This window comes from Haliotis rubra, unplaced genomic scaffold (assembly GCF_003918875.1).
Source record: "Haliotis rubra isolate DU_JTF1 unplaced genomic scaffold, ASM391887v1 Scf54, whole genome shotgun sequence".
Taxonomy (NCBI): domain Eukaryota; kingdom Metazoa; phylum Mollusca; class Gastropoda; order Lepetellida; family Haliotidae; genus Haliotis; species Haliotis rubra.
In genome coordinates, this window is record NW_025767235.1 from 1,421,370 (window position 1) to 1,443,971 (window position 22,602).

At 40.9% G+C, this 22,602-nt stretch overlaps 2 protein-coding genes and 1 long non-coding RNA gene across 7 annotated transcripts in view; 2 read left to right on the top strand and 1 right to left on the bottom strand.

Annotated features, from left to right (window-relative positions):
* The window catches only part of LOC124253350 (tyrosine-protein kinase JAK2-like), a 27,483-nt gene extending 17,836 nt beyond the window's left edge, over positions 1–9,647 (top strand). The window contains exons 10-15 of the mRNA XM_046687101.1: positions 2–118; positions 1,343–1,419; positions 3,515–3,722; positions 5,247–5,368; positions 7,151–7,320; positions 8,578–9,647. Coding sequence (XP_046543057.1) covers positions 2–118; positions 1,343–1,419; positions 3,515–3,722; positions 5,247–5,368; positions 7,151–7,320; positions 8,578–8,908 — 1,025 coding nt within the window. The 3' untranslated portion in view covers positions 8,909–9,647. The remainder of the gene's footprint in view (position 1; positions 119–1,342; positions 1,420–3,514; positions 3,723–5,246; positions 5,369–7,150; positions 7,321–8,577) is intronic.
* Positions 9,648–10,363: 716 nt separating this feature from the next.
* Positions 10,364–12,218, top strand: LOC124253360. The gene is made up of 2 exons (XR_006892188.1): positions 10,364–11,803; positions 11,914–12,218. It is a non-coding gene; the product is annotated as an uncharacterized LOC124253360 (long non-coding RNA).
* A 1,277-nt stretch (positions 12,219–13,495) lies between these two features.
* On the bottom strand, positions 13,496–21,948 carry LOC124253415. Of its 5 annotated transcripts, none has more exons than XM_046687176.1 (4): positions 21,853–21,948; positions 16,538–16,634; positions 15,165–15,456; positions 13,496–13,885 (listed from the first exon to the last, which is right to left on the bottom strand). In XM_046687176.1, the coding sequence occupies exons 2-4, from the start codon at positions 16,608–16,610 to the stop codon at positions 13,645–13,647; spliced, it is 606 nt and encodes a 201-aa protein (XP_046543132.1). In that variant the 5' UTR covers positions 16,611–16,634; positions 21,853–21,948; the 3' UTR covers positions 13,496–13,644. The 5 variants fall into 5 exon arrangements, with proteins under 5 accessions (XP_046543132.1, XP_046543128.1, XP_046543133.1 ...); XM_046687172.1 differs by lacking the exon at positions 21,853–21,948 and adding an exon at positions 20,829–20,971; XM_046687177.1 differs by lacking the exon at positions 21,853–21,948 and adding an exon at positions 19,699–19,813.
* Between the last annotated feature and the right edge of the window lie 654 nt (positions 21,949–22,602).

Below are 22,602 nucleotides of genomic sequence, written 5' to 3' on the forward strand. Positions count from 1 at the left end.
GTGTGTGACCAAGTCCGGGAACAGGAGCAGTACCCAGACATCCCCACATGGGAAAAGCTGGTGAAGGATTGGAAGGAGCGCAGTCATCCAGAACAGGGACCAGAGGAGAGTGTTCTAGGTAAGCTTCATCGTCTCCACTGTGTCGGATTGCCAGGCCCATCACTGAGATCATTGCTGGTTCTACGTGTGTCGTGTTTAGTCCTAGTTCAGGACCAGCTTGTTAAGACAATAATGTACCTTATTTCCTGTAGAGTTTGAAATACAGAGGTCATGGCAGCTGCAAGAACACTTGTGTAAAGAGCTTTTGATGTAATGTGGAATGGTTTCAATGTCATATCTTCGTTATTATATTAAGTTGTCATCCATAAAGTATTGTACCTTTCTTTTTAATCAACTCCTAAAATGCCAGTTAAGCAGAAGATTGTTAACAGTTGTGATTTTCTAAACTGTAATCATGATAAGTGCTTTTTACTGAATAAGAGCTTTAAAGACTTTTGAGTGAATGTGTGAATGTAATTTAATTCGATATATTGCCAAGACTCGTATTACAGACTTGCCTGTCCTTACGATTTTGGAGTAAGCCTTACTATACTTGGTGCTAAATTACGACCTTACGATCATACTGAAATTCCTTACGACTTTTACAAATAAATTGTAGAATACTAGATATAGGCATGCCCATGCTATTTACAGAATCATTTACAGTACGGAAAGTGCTGAAAAACAGAAATCACATCATAAACATTATAAATGAATAATCTTTGTATCTTACAGTGCTGGTAAACTTTATTTCAAAGTGAAAGACTTTTATAACGTGAATTAGATCAGCACCACATTTGACTATTAAATACTATATTAATCAGCTTTGTTTTTCCTTTATTTCTTGACATTAACATCCCTTACTATCAATACACCTGCCTTACTATTTTTTTAGCTGATCTTACTATTTTCTTTAACATGGGGTAGGCAAGTCTGGTATTAGACCCAAACATCCTATATTGATCACCACAGGCCACAGTGATCATCCAGCTGTAGAAGGCATGACTGGCACATGTATCTATGATGCTGCATTTTGTTGAGTTTCATCCCACTGGCACACGTAAATCCTATGGGTATGGGTTTGATTCCCAGATCGTCCCTGATCACATGTGATGGTTTGTCAGCCGGTCAGTCGGTGTCCTGTTCTCGGTGTTTAAGATATTAAGTGGTGGATGTCCAATGCCTGCATCATTTCGGTCTTTGCAGCTCAACTAAGATGAAAACAAAAACAATCTCTTTCCGATAGGTTTGTTTTGGAGCCAGTTTTAAAGAGGTGTTAATGTATGTGTCCTCCATGCTTCAGTCGCAGACACTGGCGACACTGTCATCCACTCCGAGAGCCTGGAGGTTGATGAAACTGAGAAAGGGCATCTGGGTGCCGTAAGTGATTTTTGTGTGTAATTGTCTTATCTGCTTGTCATTCTGTCCACCTTCTGTAGACAAGGACCACGCCCCTTTGTCTCTCACAGTTATGTGATAACTAGCACAAGTGTAGCTGTTTTACTTTCATTAATGTATATTCCGCTTCAAATGATGAATAAAATCTATTGCGTATTGAACCTTGTAAAACAGTTGAGCTTCTGTTCCTTAAAGAAGGGTTTCCCTTTCTTTCCATCTTTCTTCAGGGGCCGTGGGGTAGCCTAGTGGTTAAAGCGTTGGCTCGTCACGCCGATGACCCGGGTTTGATTCCCCACATGGGCACAATGTGTTAAGCCCATTTCTGGTGTCCCCCGCCGTGATATTGCTGGAATATTGCTAAAAGCGGCGTAAAACTAAACTCAGTCAGTCAGTCAGTCCATCTTTAAAACCCTCCAAGTGATTGAACTTCTTTCGCTTGACATCGAACCATAATTGTAACTGACATGCTTTTCACAAATGTGGGATATTGCTGTGTGTTGTGTTAAGCAGGAATATTGTTAATACTAGGGTTGGGTATTGCCAAAATTTGTATATTGCGATATATTGTGATATGTGTTGACATATTGCAATATGTATTGCAATATATTGTTAAAGTCTAACACATGGTTTAGCTCTTTCAACACCAGTCAACCAGAGGCTTTTACTGCCATGAAACCGAGTTCCCAGAGACTCTGAGGTCATCGATGAGGCCTATGTTTATCAAGGAAAATGTCAGCTTGTAAAACATTATTGCTACTACATGTCATGCACCATTTGAACGGCCTAATCCTAACATATTTATAAATATGAAAGTTATTTTTTATCATATTATTCAAATAATACAACTACAGTTTAAGTAAGTTAATTTTTTATGATAATGTAATCTTACACATTATAATGTCCAGATAAACCACTGAGCAAGCAAAAAATATGGCGATTTTTTTCCATTTGTAACATGTCATAATATCCCCTTACCTTTTTCTTTTATGTTTTCACTTTTACGAAATCTGAAAATTATTATAAAAAGATTTCTGAAATAATATGTATGGTCTGCTATTTCCCAGTAACATGACACAACAGCGGGAAATACCTCTGTTTTTAAGGTTTTATGAATAACACAGCATAATAGGAGTTTTCTCGCAGTATATATTTTAGCATTAAACATCGAGTAAGAGCTTGAAGTTCGAGGCAACGAAAGCCGAGATATAACTTCATGATCGCACACTAAAAGATGGAAAATAGTGACTTATAATGTATGTTTGACAACTTTTATGAGTACTGTTGTTGATATTATTCTTTGGTTTATTCAATTTGTTTAATTATTTCCTCGAAACATCATTACTTTGCTCTTTGACAACTTTGATGTGGACCTGTTGCCTAAGCATGTGTCCGAGAATCTTATTTATTTTTTCAATAACATTGCTAAAAATAGTTTATAAGTCTAATTCTGTCGATAATATAAGTTCAGTTGAAATGTAATCAGTGTTTTCAGACATTGTGAAAAGTGATAGATTTAATAAATGAATCATATGTTAGGTAGGTTCCTAAAATTATATGAAGCCCATTTCTGGTCTCCCCCGCCATGATATTGCTGGAATATTGCTGAGAGTGGCGTAAAACCATACTCAGTCAGTCCTTAAATTATATACCATTTTGATGTGCCTACTGACAGGCCGGTTTACCGGCCTTTTGGTGTCTGGGGACTTGTGACGTCTTGGCCGGTTTTCCGGCCTTTGGTGTTGAATGGGTTTACTAAGGTAATGAATGTTTTCCTTTCTATTGAAACAAGGCCAATAGCCACTGTCAGGATTCAGATGTGATTGACCAATAAACATTCTCAAAACTATTAATATATAATAATATTAAGGAAATTAAAATCTTATTAGCATTTTTAACTACATCATGAAAATTACCGATTATGGTCACGGAAATTGCCGATCGAATCAGGTGAACCAGTTGGCGAAAAGTGTACCACAATATATTGTATTGTTCAGTCCGAATTGCAATATACTGGTTAATCGGTATTATCGCCCACTCCTAGTTAATGCGTGTGACTGACTGATCTCTATATCAACAGGGCTTCTATGGGATGGTGAGGAAGGCCAAGCTGTATGAGAAAACCTGCAATAAGAGTCAGAAGCCACTCAACTTTAAATTTGTTGCTGTCAAAGAAATGAAGAAATTTTCTTCTGCAACCCACAAATTGGACTTCATGCAAGAAATTCAGATTGCATCTAAGCTGTCTCACAAAAATATTGTGCTCATAGAAGGAGTTTGTAGCTCACGTATGTATCTCCCACAGTCAACTGTAACACATTCTTTGGTATCTACTCACTCTGAAACAAACAAGGTGGAGGTGCATAGAGAATACTACACGAGGTCTCATTACATACGAATTATACGAAACGAGTGTCCTTCCTATGGTATCTGACCGAGCAAAACCGAGGTCAGATACCATAGGAAGGTCACGAGTTTCGTATCATTCGTATGTAATGAGACCGAGTGTAGTATTTTATTTATTACCCACGTCTTACATGCATTAAATTGACAGAATAGCGTATATTATATTTTTATGGTTTCAAACCGAAACCGGTTTCATAAAGAGGTTGCAGAAGAGTTTTGTACTGTAGTACAATATTTGCATGACGTCACACTGTAATGACGTCACTGCCTTGGTAACCGACGTCCCGATGCATGTCAGTTGTCATCGCCTCGTACCGCCTCCCACAGTAAACTACTCCGTAGCACCCCGTTTCTTGGTTTCCAGTTGCTTCATTCGGCTAACATCACTGGTGGAAACATTGCGTTTATGTTTTTCGACGGATATAATGTCTCAGTTTCGACTCACAATTAAACAGCGACACGGCAACATTTGCAATGTTTACATTCCCACAATGCATTTAAGTTGTAGAATGACTGAATTCACTTGTTAGTTATGAATGAAAGAATAGTTACGTCAGAATGTGACCTAATTGAGAGGTCATTGGTTATCCAATCAAATTGTTAGAATCTCAGGTCAAGTCGTTACGACACAGGTCAACGTGATACGACACTCGTGTGACGTACGAGATTAGTATGCAACTACCCATATGTTGACCATGTGGGTAATGAAAAAAGGTATCAAATTTACGGAATGTACAATGGTACAAGCATCTCAAGTAGCTGCATGCAGATGATGTCCACTTATCAGGGCCTCCTTTCACAAGCCCTAAGGTGATCGTAAGTCACTAAGGTAACCTTAGTGCAGTGTTAAAGAATGGGTGTTAAGGTTAACCTTAGTAAAGGTTGCTTCATGAAAGGAGCCCCTGGTCAGTAACTTTAGGCTGTGACTTGGAGCAAGTGTACACCATCTTGATTGTTTGGGCTAGTGTTGGATTTGTTGATCCTGTTGTTGAAATGAGGTGTGCTGTACAAGGCTAATTGCTTTGTGTCTGCAGAGATACATATGTTGAAACTGGAGGCTTCCTTTCACTGAGTTTTACCAGTTTGAGGCATGCCCTGGCTTAAAAAAGTTAAAGAAATTGGATTTCAGGCGCAGACTTTTGAAACAATAGTATAGTGGGAAGGGCCACAGTACGAACGTATTCCTTGATAAACTTGATCAGATTTATCTAGTCTCGGTTTGCTGGTAAGTTTGTGTAAACGGTTTTCAATCAGAGAGTAACATTACATTGTTAAATAAAACAGCTGTTCCAGTTTGATGTCTGAATGTTTTTAAGTCCGGGGACAGATCTAGTTCTACAGTACTGTGTAGTCGTGTTTTCTCCAGAACAACACATGCCTGATATATGCCTGTTGTGTGTGTGTAGCCAAACAGCTGCTGGTCATGGAGTTTGTGGAACGCGGAGCTCTCAGCACCTATCTCCACTCGTTGAGGAACGGTCATCCCAACCCAATAACACTCTGCAACTTTACTGTAGATGTTGCCGAGGTAAGATTTTGTAGGAGATGGAACTTGATTTGGGAGTTGTTACTGGAATTTGTACTCATGTAAAAATTGCATCTCTAGCATACTGCTTCACTGATCTATTAGCTCTAAGAATCAGTTTTATTTTCCCCTCCCCAAATAGTGTTGCAGGTGTTTAAGTGAACTGGTTCCTTTGCTATTTTGGGGTTTTGACTGACTGACTGAGTTTGGTTTTACGCCGCTTTTAGCAATATTCCAGCAACATCATGGCGGGGAACACCAGAAATGGGCTTCACTCATTGTACCCTTGTGGGGATTCGAACCCGGGTCTTCGGCGTGACGAGCCAATGCTTTAACCACTAGGCTACCCCACCACCCCTTGGGGTTTTCAATCTTCACATAATTCGTTTGTGTTAATATGTAACAATTTAGTCTTGTTCTTTCTTTTAAAATTGTTTCGAAAACAATGGATTTTTGTTCCTTAAAATAGATCCGATATTTAGTTAATTGTTTAATATCATTTATGCAGGATGTTTCTTTATCCCCCAACACAAAGTGTGAGGAGGATATAGGCTTGAGGTCCGTCCACCGATCCCGCCTTCCGAGATGATGGGGACAGATTTTCTCAAAAACTGTTATACATAGGGAAAACAAATTTGGTTTGTGTTTTCAGGACATGAATGTCTTGACGGAGTTCGAAAATGGAAATCGTGTTACAATTTGTTGCAGAGTTATGGCCTTGTTATGCGTTTCTTGACTTAGTGCATGGTATTCCCCATGGGGACAGCTTTTCTCAAAATCTGTTCAAGATAGGGAAACCAAATATGGTATGTAGTTTTAGGACACAAATGCCTTGACCGTGTTCGAAAACGGAAACCGTGTTACTATTCTTTACCGAGAACACTGTGACGGGGGATATTGATGGCCATGTCTTCTTGTTTATTTTAGCACTGACAGAAACTTCTTTTGAGTGGCTTTGTTCATTTTTCACTTTTTAACAGTTCACTATATCCAAGCAACAGTATAATGGCAGTGTTTTTAACATAACTCAGTAACACACTAAGCGTTTCATTGTAACAACATTTTACTGGGAGATACGTAAGGTCTCAGAAATTGCTTCACAAAATGTGATCAGAGTTGGTATGAATGTTCATGACCTTAAACATGAACAATTGTAGTCTCCCTGACAACTAAAAGCTCACTCTAGTTAATCTTTTCGCAAGCTGATGCACCTGGTGAATAAAAATACTTGGCAATATTTGTTGTTATCATTGCTGTAATTTTGTCCATAATATTTAGGTGAAGTGAGGTGAAATTGGGTTTAACGTGGTGCTTGAGAATATTTCACTCATATGACGACGTGCATGCGTGTGTATGTGTATGTGCGGCTGCTTGTACTAGCCCAGACTGAAGCTGGTTTTATAGTGCTAACCCACTGAGATACCATGCCGCAGTGAAGCATGAATACCCCACTCAGACACATTATACTGACTCCGAGCCGACCAGTCCTTGTTGTACCCATTAATGCCGAGCGCCAGGCAGGGACCAACAAGTACCATATTTTAACGTCTTTTTGGTATGACAGGTCGGGGATCGAACCCGCAACCTTCCGCTCTCCGGGCGGACGCTCTAACCAGTACACCACGGAGGCGGTCTCCATAATATTTAGCCCGATATAGGTGAAATGTACTTACTGATACAGTCTTGTATGTAGCATTTGGAAAGTAAATGATGCAAATGTTCACTTGATTAAAGCCAGGTTGACTTTTCTTATACATACCTTGATGAAACGTTAATGGATTGCAGGGCATGAAATATCTCCACTCTAAGAAGATTGTTCACCGAGACCTTGCTGCCCGCAACATTCTCCTGACCCAAGACAAGACAGCTAAAATTACTGACTTCGGTTTGTCTCGGCTTCTCAAAGAGAAGGATTACTACAAGGGATCCATGGAAAAACCACTGCCTGTACATTGGTAGGTATCTGTTACACACACTGTCTGTACATTGGTAGGTGTCTTTTACACACATTGCCTGTACATTGGTAGGTATCTGTTACACACATTGCCTGTACATTGGTAGGTATCTGTTACACACACTGCCTGTACATTGGTAGGGATCTGTTACACACATTGCCTGTACATTGGTAGGGATCTGTTACACTCATTGCTTGTACATTGGTAGGTATCTGTTACACACATTGCCTGTACATTGGTAGGGATATTTTACACACACTGTCAGTACAGTGGTAGGGATCTGTTACACACATTGCCTGTACATTGGTAGGTATCTGTTACACACACTGTCTGTACAGTGGTAGGGATCTGTTACACACATTGCATGTACATAGGTAGGGATCTGTTACACACATTGCCTGTACATTGGTAGGGATCTGTTACACACATTGCCTGTACATTTGTAAGTGTCTGTTACACACACTGTCTGTACATTGGTAGGTATCTGTTACACACATTGCCTGTACATTGGTAGGGATCTGTTACACACATTGCCTGTACATTGGTAGGTGTGTGTTACACACATTGCCTGTACATTGGTAAGTATCTGTTACACACACTGTCTGTACATTGGTAGGTATCTGTTACACACATTGCCTGTACATTGGTAGGTATCTGTTACACACATTGCCTGTACATTGGTAAGTGTCTGTTACACACACTGTCAGTACATTGGTAGGTATCTGTTACACACACTGTCTGTACATTGGTAGGTATCTGTTACACACATTGCCTGTACATTGGTAGGGATCTGTTACACACATTGCCTGTACATTGGTAGGTATCTGTTACACACATTGCCTGTACATTGGTAAGTGTCTGTTACACACATTGCCTGTACATTGGTAGGTATCTGTTACACACATTGCCTGTACATTGGTAGGGATCTGTTACACACATTGCCTGTACATTGGTAGGTATCTGTTACACACATTGCCTGTACATTGGTAGGTATCTGTTACACACATTGCCTGTACATTGGTAGGTATCTGTTACACACACTGTCTGTACATTGGTAGGTATCTGTTACACACATTGCCTGTACATTGGTAGGGATCTGTTACACACATTGCCTGTACATTGGTAGGTATCTGTTACACACATTGCCTGTACATTGGTAAGTGCCTGTGCATTGGTAGGGATCTGTTACACACATTGCTTGTACATTGGTATTGATCTCACTCAGTCACTCACTCACTCACTCACTGTGTATGTCAGGTGTTCCCCCGAGGCTCTAAGTCATCGTCGGTTCAGCACAAAGGGCGATGTGTGGAGCTACGGCATCCTCCTGTGGGAGATCTTCAGCCTGGGAAAGAAGCCTCATCTGGTGGAAAGTGATGAAAAGATTATCATGCAAAACCTGTTCTTGAGCATGCAGAAACATAAGAGATTGGAAGAACCTGCTCATTGTGTTGATGGCTTCTACCAGTTGATGAAGGACAAGTGCTGGCAGTTTGAAGCAGACTTAAGGCCAGATTTTGATGAAATTGTAAAAATGGTGTATGAACTCCGAAGAAATTGTGAAGAATCTAGCAGAAGGCTGGCATAAGAGACATGCCTGTTATAGACAGCTCTTCCATGAACGAGTGTTCAAGCTTCAAAATTATTGAGATGTTAAAATTGGATTTATGCAAATATCTGTCATAAGCTGTGTGTGCCCTTTCTTGCATTCAAAAGATTGTGTGAAGCACTGGATAGTTTCCATGATGCTTAAGTTACTGGCACCAAGAGGCACAGTAACGATTGTGTTGAGATCAACTTCGTTCCTGTAGCCATGTCTTCCATCTTACAGCAGGTGATGTAGTCACACGACAGGCGGTCACGTGACAGGCGGTCACATGGTATCTGGAGAACTAGCCTTAGAGAAACAGGAATCCACACTGATTCATCCAAATTCTAGATAGGCTGCATAATTAGTGTGAATATGGAAGAAAAATTATTACACAGTTTGATTTAGTTTTTTCCTTGTCTCCTGGTGGTACCGGTATGTATTTAAGAGTTTGAAGATAGGAAAGCAGGATATGATTCAGATTGTGGCACCAGGGCCTAGTCTGAAACAAAAGGAACTTGATTTGTGATATTGTTTTGTTATTTTATGTTGAGTAACTTCTGTTTTGCCACATGTCCTTGAATCTTTCCATCCTTCCTCACTTGCTCACAAATTGATTGTACTTGTGGCGCATGCTAAAGTTGTTTTGTGATTCAAGGTGTCTCACCCCAGTCAACCAGTAGAGCTGTTATTCAATCAGTTGTATTATCATCAGTTTGTGATAACTATTTTTAACATGTATAGTGCTTCTGCAATTTGCAGTTATTTGTTTATTGGTTAGTAATACAATGTGTCTGTTGGTCTTGCATTGAAGACCAGGCCCCGATTTCCAAAGTTTTTACTCAAATTTCAAACTGAGTTTGACAATTTGAAACAGGTGAATTTTTAACTCAACTGCATTTTTGAAATAAGAAAGCCCAAACAACTTAAGTAATCCATCCACCAAACTCAAATTGTCTAGTATGTTTTAGTTTAAAATCAATTTCAGTTCATTCTGCTAAATGCATTTTCTCCTGTTGAGTAAAACCTCGAACTTAAGTCAAAACCATTGACTTAAGTTTGTTTCCAGAAATCGGTGCCTTTTTTAATTTGATTTTGTATATTTGTTATTAGATGCCACACTAAGCAATATTATAGTTATATGCCGGTGGTCTGTAGAAAAAGTAGGAAACTGAGCCTGGACCAGTGGTTGATGCCATGAGCATCAATGGGATTGGGATATAATACCACATATTAAACAAATCTGACCAGCCAATCTAATTGGTATTCCATACAAGCGTGGGTTGCAGAAGACCAATTCTGACCTGGATCTTCAGGCATCACATAATGTAAGTGGTCTGACATCAGTTATCTGCGTCACGTTGGGCATTATGTTCACAACGTGATGTGAGTGAATGCTGTTTTCTGCAACAGTCCACCAATATCACTCCACTATGAGGTGTGTATTGTGTTTGAAGGAAGGTATGGTTCCAGCTTTATCAGTGATGACAAAATATGTTATCAGTTTATCATTATCTAAACCGTTTTTGTGAGAAAGGGGGCAGTGTACTTTTGTTTTATCGTCAAACTCATACTGTCTGAATGTTTTATTGTTGAGAGCTTCTGATCAATGAGAAACAATGTACTGCTGTCAGACTGACTCAGCCTGTCTGAATGTCAGATTGTTGAGAACTGTTGTACTGTCGTTAAGCTAACTCACCCTTTCAGATTGTTCTCATGTGTAGACAAGTGTCTAATGTCCCGCTCTCAATTTGTTTTCATTTAAGATCCAAGGTCACATCTCGTTAGCTGAGACATCTTATGTTAAGATATGATAGTGTCCATGCCATATATGTTTTGAAAAGCTATTTCAAGTTAGATATGTATTTTAAACCTTTTTCAAGTTAGATATGTATTGTATAAATATTTATTGTTGGATATGTTTGTATAGTTGTTGTTTGTTAGAAATTTACAATGTTATGTTTTCAGCACTGGTCCATCCAAATATAATGATTGCATGTTGCTGCACCTTATTGAATGTGATATAATGGAATTGTTTAATGTTTCTCTAAGATCAATACTCTGCAGCTGGGTTACTGCTTCATGCATCTGCTTGCTGTGAATCTATACATATCACATGTCCCCATCAGGGGCTGAACCATAGCATGTCCTCCATGTTATTTGGCGAGACCATCAGGTCATGAGATGACTCAACTCGATTATGTAGGGAGACCGTCAGGTCATGAGATGACTGAACTCGATTATATAGGGAGACCATCAGGTCAAGAGATGATGCAACTTGATTATATAGGGAGACCATCAGGTCATGAGATGACTCAAGATGAGAGTCGCTATATGGCTGAAATAATGCCAGTGTAACTCACTCACTCAAGCACTCACAAGAGGAAAGTTGTTTGTTTTTTCCTTGCCTATGTATATTTGCCAACTAAACTGAGAAATAATTTGCCTTACTTCGCCAAAAGAGAATATGTACTTTATTGCAAAGACTACTTTCATCTTATGTATCAGCATATAACCAAGGAGTTGATGCAAATACCAGCCTCTAACCTTTATTTGTACATGTGAAACCTTGCACTAATGCCCTCGATTACAGCATTATAATGACAGTTATATACAGTGGGACTACATCAAATGTCAAACACAGTAGTTTGTCAATATTATTTATACTTTGTCTTGTCTATTATTTTTCTGTGGGATTGGGGTTGTTTTTTCTCTTCAAAGGACAAAGCATCTACATGATATGAAAGAAATACTTCAATTTAATCATGGATTCAAAGCACTTGTTACAGTTTTGTCAGTGGGGATGAGGGCATGTTGATATGATGTTCCTGGTTACCTAGTGAGCAACAGTCTCCAACCCTGCTGCAACAAGGCCCTGTACTGTTAAACTGACGGGTTGCCTGTAAAATGGGGATGAGGGCATGTTGATGGGATGTTGATGGTGACCTAGTGAGCAACAGTCTCCAACCCTGCTGCAACAAGGCCCTGTACTGTTAAACTGACAGGTTGCCTGTAAAACATGTCAAAATATTCAGCAGGCAGTTATTATATATCCAGTTATTATATATCCAGTTATTCTACCTTTACGATTCAGGAATCAAATGATGAGAAATTTAAGATGCATTTGTTTATCACTTTCTTCCAGTATGAAATAGTTGATTGTAATTACATGTGGTTTAATACTGAAATGTAAGCTTATGACCTTTTGTCACACCAAGGGATTAAGGTTCAAGTGCATGGAGAGAACTTAGGCTTGACATTGCTGGTGCTAGATATATTTGAGCTAATAAACATACTACTCTTGACAAAACTGTCTTCGATTGTTTCTTTTATGTCACAACCTACGCAGGTACAGAATAGTGCCTAGTGTCGGATAATAGTCCAAATAGAAAATTGAATTCTGGGACTCATGAAGGTCCAGGTTAGAATGAACCTTCAGTAACCCGTGCTTGTCGTAAGAGGCGACTAAGGGGATTGGTTGGTCAGGCTCGCTGGCTTGGTTAACACATGTCATCGGTTCCCAATTGCGCAGATCAATGCTCATGCTGTTGATCACTGGATTGTCTGATCCAGACTCGATTATTTACTGACCACAGCCATACAGCTGGAATGTTGCTGAGTGCAGCATAAAAGTAAACTCACTCACTCACTCACTCGCTCACCCCCTCATGTGCCCAGACACAGGGAGAGGAAGGAGTCACAAGCAGTCCTCTCAAGCACTGGAATTTGTCCTTGCTTAGTTGTATCCTTTATCCAGATCAGTGGTTTTAACCCCAGATAAAGTAGTTCTGATTGTGTTTCTCTGTCCACATCAGCACATATGCTGTAGGTTTCAGCAAAGTGGTAACTCAAAGACCTCGTGCACCAGGCGAATCAAGAATCATGTTAACGTGGACCATTTGAACCATTACCCCGACAGACAACCCCTTCCATTCTGATCCAGATTTGTTGATCTAGAGTTGTATATTGGCAACGGTTAGTTTTCACGTTTATAGCAACATAGTAGTCGTCTCAGGGGGAAACGCATTGTCTGATATTCCATTTTCGAAATGTTTACTATTTGCTTTTTCAAAAGAGAATTGGGAAAGTAACTGAGCAAGACTTTGTCATGACTTATAGTGCCATGGGCCAAGGACGAAGCATACATTTTCCATGGGAGATGTGGGTGTGGTTCCGGGTGACAGTACCCCCAAGCAGCCCATGCTTGTCGCAAGAGGACACGTAATGAATCGGGTGGTCAGGCTCGGTGACTTAATCGTTTTGTCATGAGCCCCAACAGCCTTGCTATATCAACAACCGCCTGATTCTCTGGTGCGGCATAACGCAACACCAAACGAAAGAGAAGACCATAATGAAAACTTCCATAAGATACTGCAACTCTTCTTTATTTGTAAATAACGATCAACGCATGCTGACTTGCCCCTTTGCTGTGTCAGGGACAAGAAGACGATTTTCAAACAGGTGCTCTATGGCTGGTATTGGGGTACAGAGAGTTCCCCACAAAGGTAACCACCACCTCCACCACACCTCTTGTGTTTGACAAATTCGAGTCGATAATGGAACACTTAATCAACACAAGAACTGGTGGTTGGAGTGAGGGTCGGCCATGTTGTGATCAACCACGAGAGCTTTCATTTACTCGGTCTTCTAAAAGGAATGATGGGTTGGATGAACTCCTATACATTGTATTACTGTTCGGATGGAGGTTTGGGTCAACATACAACATGATCTCGTGGTCAGGAGCACCAGCCGTATCTGATTGGACATGTCCTGTAGGCTTTCGGCCCACTTTTCAGAGACACACTCTCTGACACCCATTCCGGGTTGATAACGAAGTCGCGATCACGTTGATACTTCTTACTGTGATAGAAGTGACACTTGGTGTCGGTGACGAAGTCGTCGTTGATGTCCCAGTCGTATAGGTTGGCAGGTCCGGAGTCAGATGTCACGACAAATACTGGACGTCTCGGAACCACCCTAAACACAATGAAAATACAAAATCAGGAAGACAATAAAAACGATAAGAGTTGGGGCCAGTATGTTCAATACATATCTGCTTGAAACAGGAAGAAGGTGAATAGCTAATATTGATGTCAAGTTCCACTGCATGTTCTGATTAACGACTGTACCAAATCGAACAGTCGAGTGATGAGGACTCTGTTGTACAGGAATGAGAGATATAGTGCAGCTGTATACAGAACACTTCGTATCGGCACTAACCACTGCCTTTCAGTTTACTGTATCAACCTGGTCAAAAATGGCATTTGGAGTTGTGTCCTTTAGTCCTGCCCGATGCGCTGATCTTCGGTTGAATCTCACATTAGCGCCGATTACTGTTTTGATTTTGCACCATCAGGTAAGTTATAATATGACCAGAAATTAATGACATTATAGGAAGATTTAATTTGATTTCTACCTAAATAAACAATGTTTGGGGACTTTGAAGGAAAGTGGTTTCATTCAAGAAAAATCTAGACAAATATTGCTTGAATAATGAAAGAAGAGTGGTCCGATATTGGGACAGCATTGACCAAGACATTTTCTAATTTCTTTGATTAGTAGTATGCCCCGCCGCATTGAAGCCTGCATTGCTGCCCATAGTGACTTGACAAAATACTAACTGTTCACCTGTCTTTGAATCTGGAGTTATGTTCTGCTAATATTCACATTTAATACGTGAGTAATGAGTGAAAAAATAAATAAATTACAATCTTTAAATTCTCCATAATTACTGATTGTACTGTACAACTTCTTTAATGTAATATGAGCGACATTTCGGTGTAGCTTCTAACACAGTTATCAAGCAAATGATGTTTTTTTTTATATTTGCACAATTAATGAGGTTGATGTACAAGATTGGAGGATGTTTACACAAGAAGGCAATTGTTACAGAACTCTCCTCGTTGTCAACCTGTGGGAGTTTAGGTCGTGAGAGGCGACCAAATAGATCAGGAGGTCAGACTCTGCGACACGGTTGATTGGTTGTCATCTTACAACGATGGCGTGAATCATTGCATACAATATTAATTAGTAGAGTCCAGAGACAATCATTTCCAGTTCGCCGACATATAGCAAAATACTGCTTAGTGTGGCCAAACAAAGAAAACAACCTCTACCACTTATCTCTTTCCTTCCACAGTTACTTGACGCGACCCAGGGCATAGTACTTCCCAGTGGCGTTAAGTGCCACTCTCTCTTTACCTCCCTCACTCGTTCCCTCCTTCATTCACTCCAGTTATATACCTAAGTGACGTACTTTTTGACCTGGTTTTCCCAATGGCTAATGTCAACTCTTGTAAACTTCCTGTCGTCGGTCATTTCATCAAACAGGTGCGGTATGGGCACCGACGTCCGAGTCAAGGCGTCAAACCCTCCCCGCCTTCTGGAGCTGGTGGGCACGTGGTCAATGATGGCTGTCCGGACAGGCTGGGCAGACCTGACCATGTCTCTAGGGTTACGTGATGGAGAGCCCAGGTCCACGTCTATTATCCTGTTGGGTGGGTAACATGATGACACTCGCGTCAGACGTCCATTGGATAGTCTGGATTCTATTAGAAGCAAAAGATGACATATATATACAGATAAAATCTGGTTCAGAAGTTCCTCAAGGAGCTTTACATGAGATAAACTAAGCATTTCAAGTAGATCAGAGATGGTAAGAGCCTGTCATCACATGTGTTTGACTCCGTTGGCTTGAAAAGTATCGATGTTGGTAATAGTCCAAGGCCAAATGCTAGAAAAGTCCCTATCTTTAGCATCTCTGGCAGCAGTAGAAGTGTTATCCAGTATTTAGTATGACACCTCCCACCCTCCAGAAATTCTTGTTGATATGGAACTAGCCACAGAATGTATCAGGTTACTAAAAAAACAAGGTTTACCTCACTGTTGAAACAGTGTACACATGCACATAGGCCAATTACATGATATGAACCACATGGTCTATTGGACGGTGTCAAGCGCTGGTGTTAAACATGGTCAAGATTTGCAGTATGGGTGATAAGGCCGGGTGTATCTTGTTGCCTTATTTTGACGCTCTCTCTACATTTGACCTAGGAGTAGTAATATATATTTTGTGTCCTTTCTATGTCAGCGTAATGCCGTCGTCGGTGGGTTTCGCGAAAGGTGAGGTGAGGTGAGGTGAAATCGGGTTGAACGTCGTGCTTGAGCATATTTCGCTCATATGGCGACGTGCATGCGTGTGTATGTGTATGTGCGGCTGCTTGTACTAGCCCAGACTGAAGCTGGTTTTAAAGTGCTAGCCCACTGAGATACCATGCCACAGTGAAGCATGAATACCCCACTCAGACACATTATACTGACTCCGAGCCGACCAGTCCTTGTTGTACCCATTAATGCCGAGCGCCAGGCAGGGATCAACAAATACCATATTTTAACGTCTTTTGGTATGACGCGGTCGGGGATCGAACCCGCGACCTTCCGCTCTCCGGGCGGACGCTCTAACCAGTACACCACGGAGGTGGTCGTTTCGCGAAAGAGCTAAACCTTTGCTACGGTCTACGGGGCATTACACCGTTCGTCATACTGTAAAATGACACTGCGTGATATTGGAAATACTGCCGAAAGTGGCGTTTACCCAACTCATTCACTCACTCCCAGAGTGAGACTCACCTGCCCGGTCTACCAATGCCTGTGTGACGGTCTGGGCACTGACGTCCTGGTCCGACCCAACATTTGGGTACATGGAGGCATCGGCAGCTGTCTTGGGCTGAAACAAAGTCGCAGTTCAACACAGCTGGGTTTAGGGAACGGAAACTTATATATGAAACAAGTACCTCTTATGTATAACACATGCCTCTATTCTGGCTTTAAACGTCAGGATACGGATGTAGGTTAGCCCGGATGGTGTATTTTCAGTAAATCTCACTCAGCATTGTGATCATTGTTCCATTGTTCATGTTTGCGATGAGTTTCATATCAAGGTGACCAGTGAAGATCCGGGTTGGAATTAGTCTTCGGCAACCCATGTTTGTCGTAAGAGGCGACAGACGGAATTGGTTGGTCAGGCTCCCTGACTTGGTTGACACATGTTATCGTATCCCAATTGCGTAGAACGATGCTAATGCTGTTGATCGCTGGATTGTTTGGTCCAGACTTGAATATTTACAGACCGCCGCCATATAGCTGGAATATTGCTAAGTGCGGCGTTAAACAACATCCAAACCAAACCCAACCATTTCAACGCACTGTTGCAAATACTTGACGTCACTTATTGTTTATGACGCTTTTTGTACGGATTGGTTTTTTTTAAAGCGTTTATGGGGGTTTAAACTCAATGCCTCCACGTATACGGTGTAAATCTATGCTATGAGCATACCTAGTGTGGAGTTTGGCGCTATATAAATGGGCATATTATTATTATTATTAAATCCACAAGGTAAGGGCATTACATTAAATTCACTGGAGACAGATCATCCGTAATTCTGGACAAATCTACAATTAATGAACGCAAAAAATCAATGATTTTCTTCAATCTAACATTGAAATTCAAATCGATAACAGGCTTAAGGCTTCTGGGCGTGTGCAGTGCAACATATGGTAAGCCTGGGGACCCTCGGTTCGTGTCTTGGGTCACCTGGACTCGGGGATAGATAGAGCCAGGGAAGTCCATGAGCACAGATACACACAGCGGGATGATTTCTGATTGTGACCTTGCCGATACCGTAAATATGATCAGTCTGTGAAAGTAAAATTTAAAAAGTACATTCTTGGCACAAGTTACAGTTGATAAATAAGTACATTATTGATACAAAATACAGTTGATAAATAAGTAGATTATCGACAAAAATTACAGTTGAAAATTAGGAGATTCTTGACACAAGTTACAGCTGATAAATATTAATAGATTATTGACACAAGTTACAGTTGATAGATAAGTAGATTCTTGACACAAGTTACAGCTGATAATATTAATAGATTATTGACACAAGTTACAGTTGATAGATAAGTAGATTCTTGAGACAAGTTACAGCTGATAAATATTTAAAGATTATTGACACAAGTTACAGTTGATATATATATGTAAGTAGATTCTTGACACAAGTTACAGCTGATAAATACATGTAAGTAGATTCTAGACACTAGTTATACAGTTGATGAATAAGTAGATTCTAGACACTAGTTATACAGTTGATGAATAAGTAGATTATTGACACAAGTTACAGCTGATAAATAAGTAGATTATTGACACAAGTTACAGTTGATAAATAAGTAGATTATTGACACAAGTTACAGTTGATAAATAAGTAGATTCTAGACACTAGTTACAGCTGATGAATAAGTAGATTATTGACACAAGTTACAGTTGATAAATAAGTAGATTCTTGACACAACTTACAGTTGATGAATAAGTAGATTATTGACGCAAGTTACAGTTGATGAATAAGTAGATTATTGACACAAGTTACAGTTGATAAATAAGTAGATTCTTGACACAACTTACAGCTGATGAATAAGTAGATTATTGACACAAGTTACAGCTGATGAATAAGTAGATTATTGACACAAGTTACAGTTGATAAATAAGTAGATTATTGACACAAGTTACAGCTGATGAATAAGTAGATTATTGACACAAGTTACAGTTTATAAATAAGTAGATTATTGACACAAGTTACAGTTGATAAATACATGTAATTAAATTGTTGACACTAGTTATACAGTTGATGAATAAGTAGATTATTGACACAGGTTACAGTTGATAGATACGTTTGCATAGTTTCACGGAACAGAGAAAGCAAGCACAGCGGAATAATGATAGTTTTATATTGAAGGTAATGGGGCATTAAGTACTGCGCGTTCAGAAATATTTCAGCATAGATAATAAAGACGAATGTATTACAACGTACTTGTTTGTAAACTTGAATGTTGATGACAAAAATCCTTGACCCTTTTGATGCCTTAGAGCACTGAAGTATGTTTTTAAAAACAAGTGGGCCATAAGATAGAGACATCAAACGAACACAAAGTTCTTTAGAGAAGTCGGTTCAGTCGAGTACTTGAGCGTTTATGCATCAAAGTTAGTGTGTATTAAATATGACCTCCACATCATATGGCGTATGGAGAGCTTGAAGGCTAATGTTTGTGTATTGGTCTACAACACAGTCAGCCATATTCCAGCTATACGACGGCGGTGTGTAAACAATCTGAACCAGACAGTCAAATGATTGATATCACGAACAACATTCCACGCCGTCAGGATACGGAGACAAACTAGACGCCGAGTCGGACCCTTCCATCAGTCAGTCGCCTCTGACCACCAGCATAGCATACCCCTCAAAATAACATGATGTTATAGTGACAAAGCAGCTTTACCAAAATCAAACATATTTTCATTTTCTTCTTTTTCTTCGTATCCGAAATACCTAGTCAAATGTCCTATCCTGTTTTTGTTAACATTTAAGTAAGAGCTGTATTCATGCAATTATAGGAGACATCTCTGCTAATTTACATCCGGGTATGTTGTGGTCGTTGTAGATCTACATCGACCTTCTGTGTTGTGTCGTGTTGTACAAAGCACACACCTGTGACGCCGACACGTGCATTTCATGTGCCGCCTGTGCACACTACTATCCCAGATGTCGGGCCACGCTATTGTTGAACACACCGGCTGTGTCACAGTTCACACAACAAATATCCACCAGCTTCTATTCACCAGGTCATAAAACAGCATGCATTAATTTGATGGAAATAATGTTTCCCCACGCAACGTCATTTAAATTCAATAGGGAAGGAGTATTTTAATGGAGCCTTTATATATGAATCCCACACACCTGCCAACGGTTTACCAATTCTGTGAAGGTATGGTGCGACCAAACCACGGTCTATGGTGGAGTCAGCATTTCGGATCAGAGTTTATCCAAGTAGTCATGCCTGTCGTTTAGGAGCAGACTACTGACTGACTGAATTTGGTTTTACGCCGCTTTTAGCAATATTCCAGCAACATCACGGCGGGGGACACCAGAAATGGGCTTCACACATTGTGCCCATGTGGGGATTCGAACCCGGGTCTTCGGCGTGACGAGCCAACGCTTTAACCATTAGGCTACCCCACCGCCCCTAAACTACCAACAGAGCAGACTAAAATGAGAAGTCGTGTCAACAGCTTCACTGCTATCATCCGCTACAATGGTTACCAAACTGATCGCAGTGATATTCTGTAAACGGATAAGGACGAATGTGATATTCGAACGCAGAGTCTGCGGATCCTGGTACGGCTAAAGAGGACAGCCGTCCGGCAGTATTGTCAGCTGACATCGTGACACAGATTTTATGTTGAAAAATATTATCCTACTGTCAGTGTGATGGGTGTTTATATTTATCGAAATAAGGTCAGAGCAATACTGCCAGATACATGAATTGTTCCAACATACCGCCACATTGCTGGAAAATTTCTGAGTGCGGCGTTAAACAACAAACCAATGTACCAACATATCGCCATATTGCTGGAATATTGTCACTGCGGCGTAAAACAATTGGACAAACCAATGTTTCAACACATATTTGAGTGTGGTCGGTTGAACATCCTTATTCAGGCAAATACACATATTCAAGCCTACTCGGCGAGCAGTCACAACTTGAAAAAAGTTTGAATCCCATAGAAAAGGTGAACATAGTATCAGCTGTTTACGTAGTCAACTTTTCAAATAGACGGTTGCTTGGGAACAAACATGACGTCATGAAAAATAACCGTTGTCAACTATTAGGTACAAATTTAAAATAGGAATATAAAAATAGCCAACGACTACGAGTTTCTGTGTGAGCTCAGATCCGCCGCCAACAGACAAGGACGCGAGTGTCGTCACTCGTCAAACAGGTCTTGGTGGCTAGCTGGTGCTGAATCAACTCGCTAAGCCTGTCATTAAAAGTAGGATAATATTCACCCCAAAAGAATTAAAAATACCTCAAACATTCTTGTACAACGGCAACTACTTGTCCTGACTCTCCGCGGACCCGAACTACAGGTACGAGAGTATGTACTGAGGGAAGCAGGTCCTTCCTTGGATACATCAGTAAAGTGGTAGTTCTTACACTTGTGTCCGGTTATATACCGTAACATACACTAAGGAATTAAAGGGCAAATCGTATATTGTTACCCGATATCCTCTGATTGTATAGTTCTGACCTAACATGGGTCTAAGTGACATGCACGGCAGAGCAGCAAGACAAGCGATTCGTCGGAGCGGCTAACAGGCGGGAGATTAGGGCCATGGTTTATTCAGTGGGCATTGTCAGGCCGGTAATTCCTGGATACCGGCACCACTGGGGAACTCTCACCACTGTCCGTGTGTAATAACCCTCGTGCAATCACAATCTTACTTCCCGTAAATAACGAGTGGTGTTAATATATACTTGTGTGTGTGACGCACTGGGCGACCTATAGTGTAGTTAAGGGTATTGTTATAACATACATTGGAAATAGAACTATTGTAAAATACCACTACTAAGTACTACTATTCCTACTACTACTACTGCTGCTGCTGCTGCTGCTGCTACTACTACTGCTGCTGCTGCTACTACTACTACTACTGCTGCTGCTACTACTACTGCTGTTGCTACTACTACAACTACTGTTGCTGCTGCTGCTACAACTACTGCTGCTACTGCTACTACTGCTGCTACTACTGCCACTACTTCTGAAGTGTTCAAGTTATTTCAGTTCAGTTCAGCGTCGCAAACAATGTGTGCCCCATGATATGTTTCCTCACAAGTGTGACTATTGTCTCACTCCTCACATCTACTTCCGTGACAGTAAGTTGACAGACGAATAGGCGCCGTGTAGCGTTGCAACCGCTCGTAGAGAAGCAAATAGCAAAGATGAAATGAAAGGTAACCATGTAAAAACAAGGAGATTCATTGTCCTGCATAAAGCGGTTTTAAAACCCGGCTCTATATACTGCACGAGGTTTGATCAACAGGAGACATACCTGCACGACGTTCTATACAACACGAGGTTTGATCAACAGGAGACGCACATGCACGGCGTTATATACTACCCGAGGTTTGATCAACAGGAGACGCACCTGCACGGCGTTGTATATACTACCCCGGGTTTGATCAACAGGAGACGCACCTGCACGGCGTTGTATATACTACCCGAGGTTTGATCAACAGGAGACGCACCTGCACGGCGTTGTATATACTACCCGAGGTTTGATCAACAGGAGACGCACCTGCACGGCGTTATATACTACACGAGGTTTGATCAACAGGAGACGCACCTGCACGGCGTTGTATACTACACGAGGCTTGATCAACAGGAGCCGCACCTGCACGGCGTTATATACTACACGAGGCTTGATCAACAGGAGCCGCACCTGCACGGCGTTGTATACTACACGAGGTTTGATGTGGTGGTATTGGGTTTTACGTCGTGCTTGAGAATATTTCGCTCATATGACGACGTGCATGCGTGTGTGTGTATGTGCGGCTGCTTGTACTAGCCCAGACTGAAGCTGGTTTTATAGTGCTAGCTCACTGAGATACCATGCCGTAGTGAAGCATGAATACCCCACTCAGACACATTATACTGACTCCGAGCCGACCAGTCCTTGTTGTACCCATTAATGCCGAGCGCCAGGCAGGGACCAACAAGTACCATATTTTAGCGTCTTTTGGTATGACGCGGTCGGGGATCGAACCCGCGACCTTCCGCACTCCGGGCGGACGCTCTAACC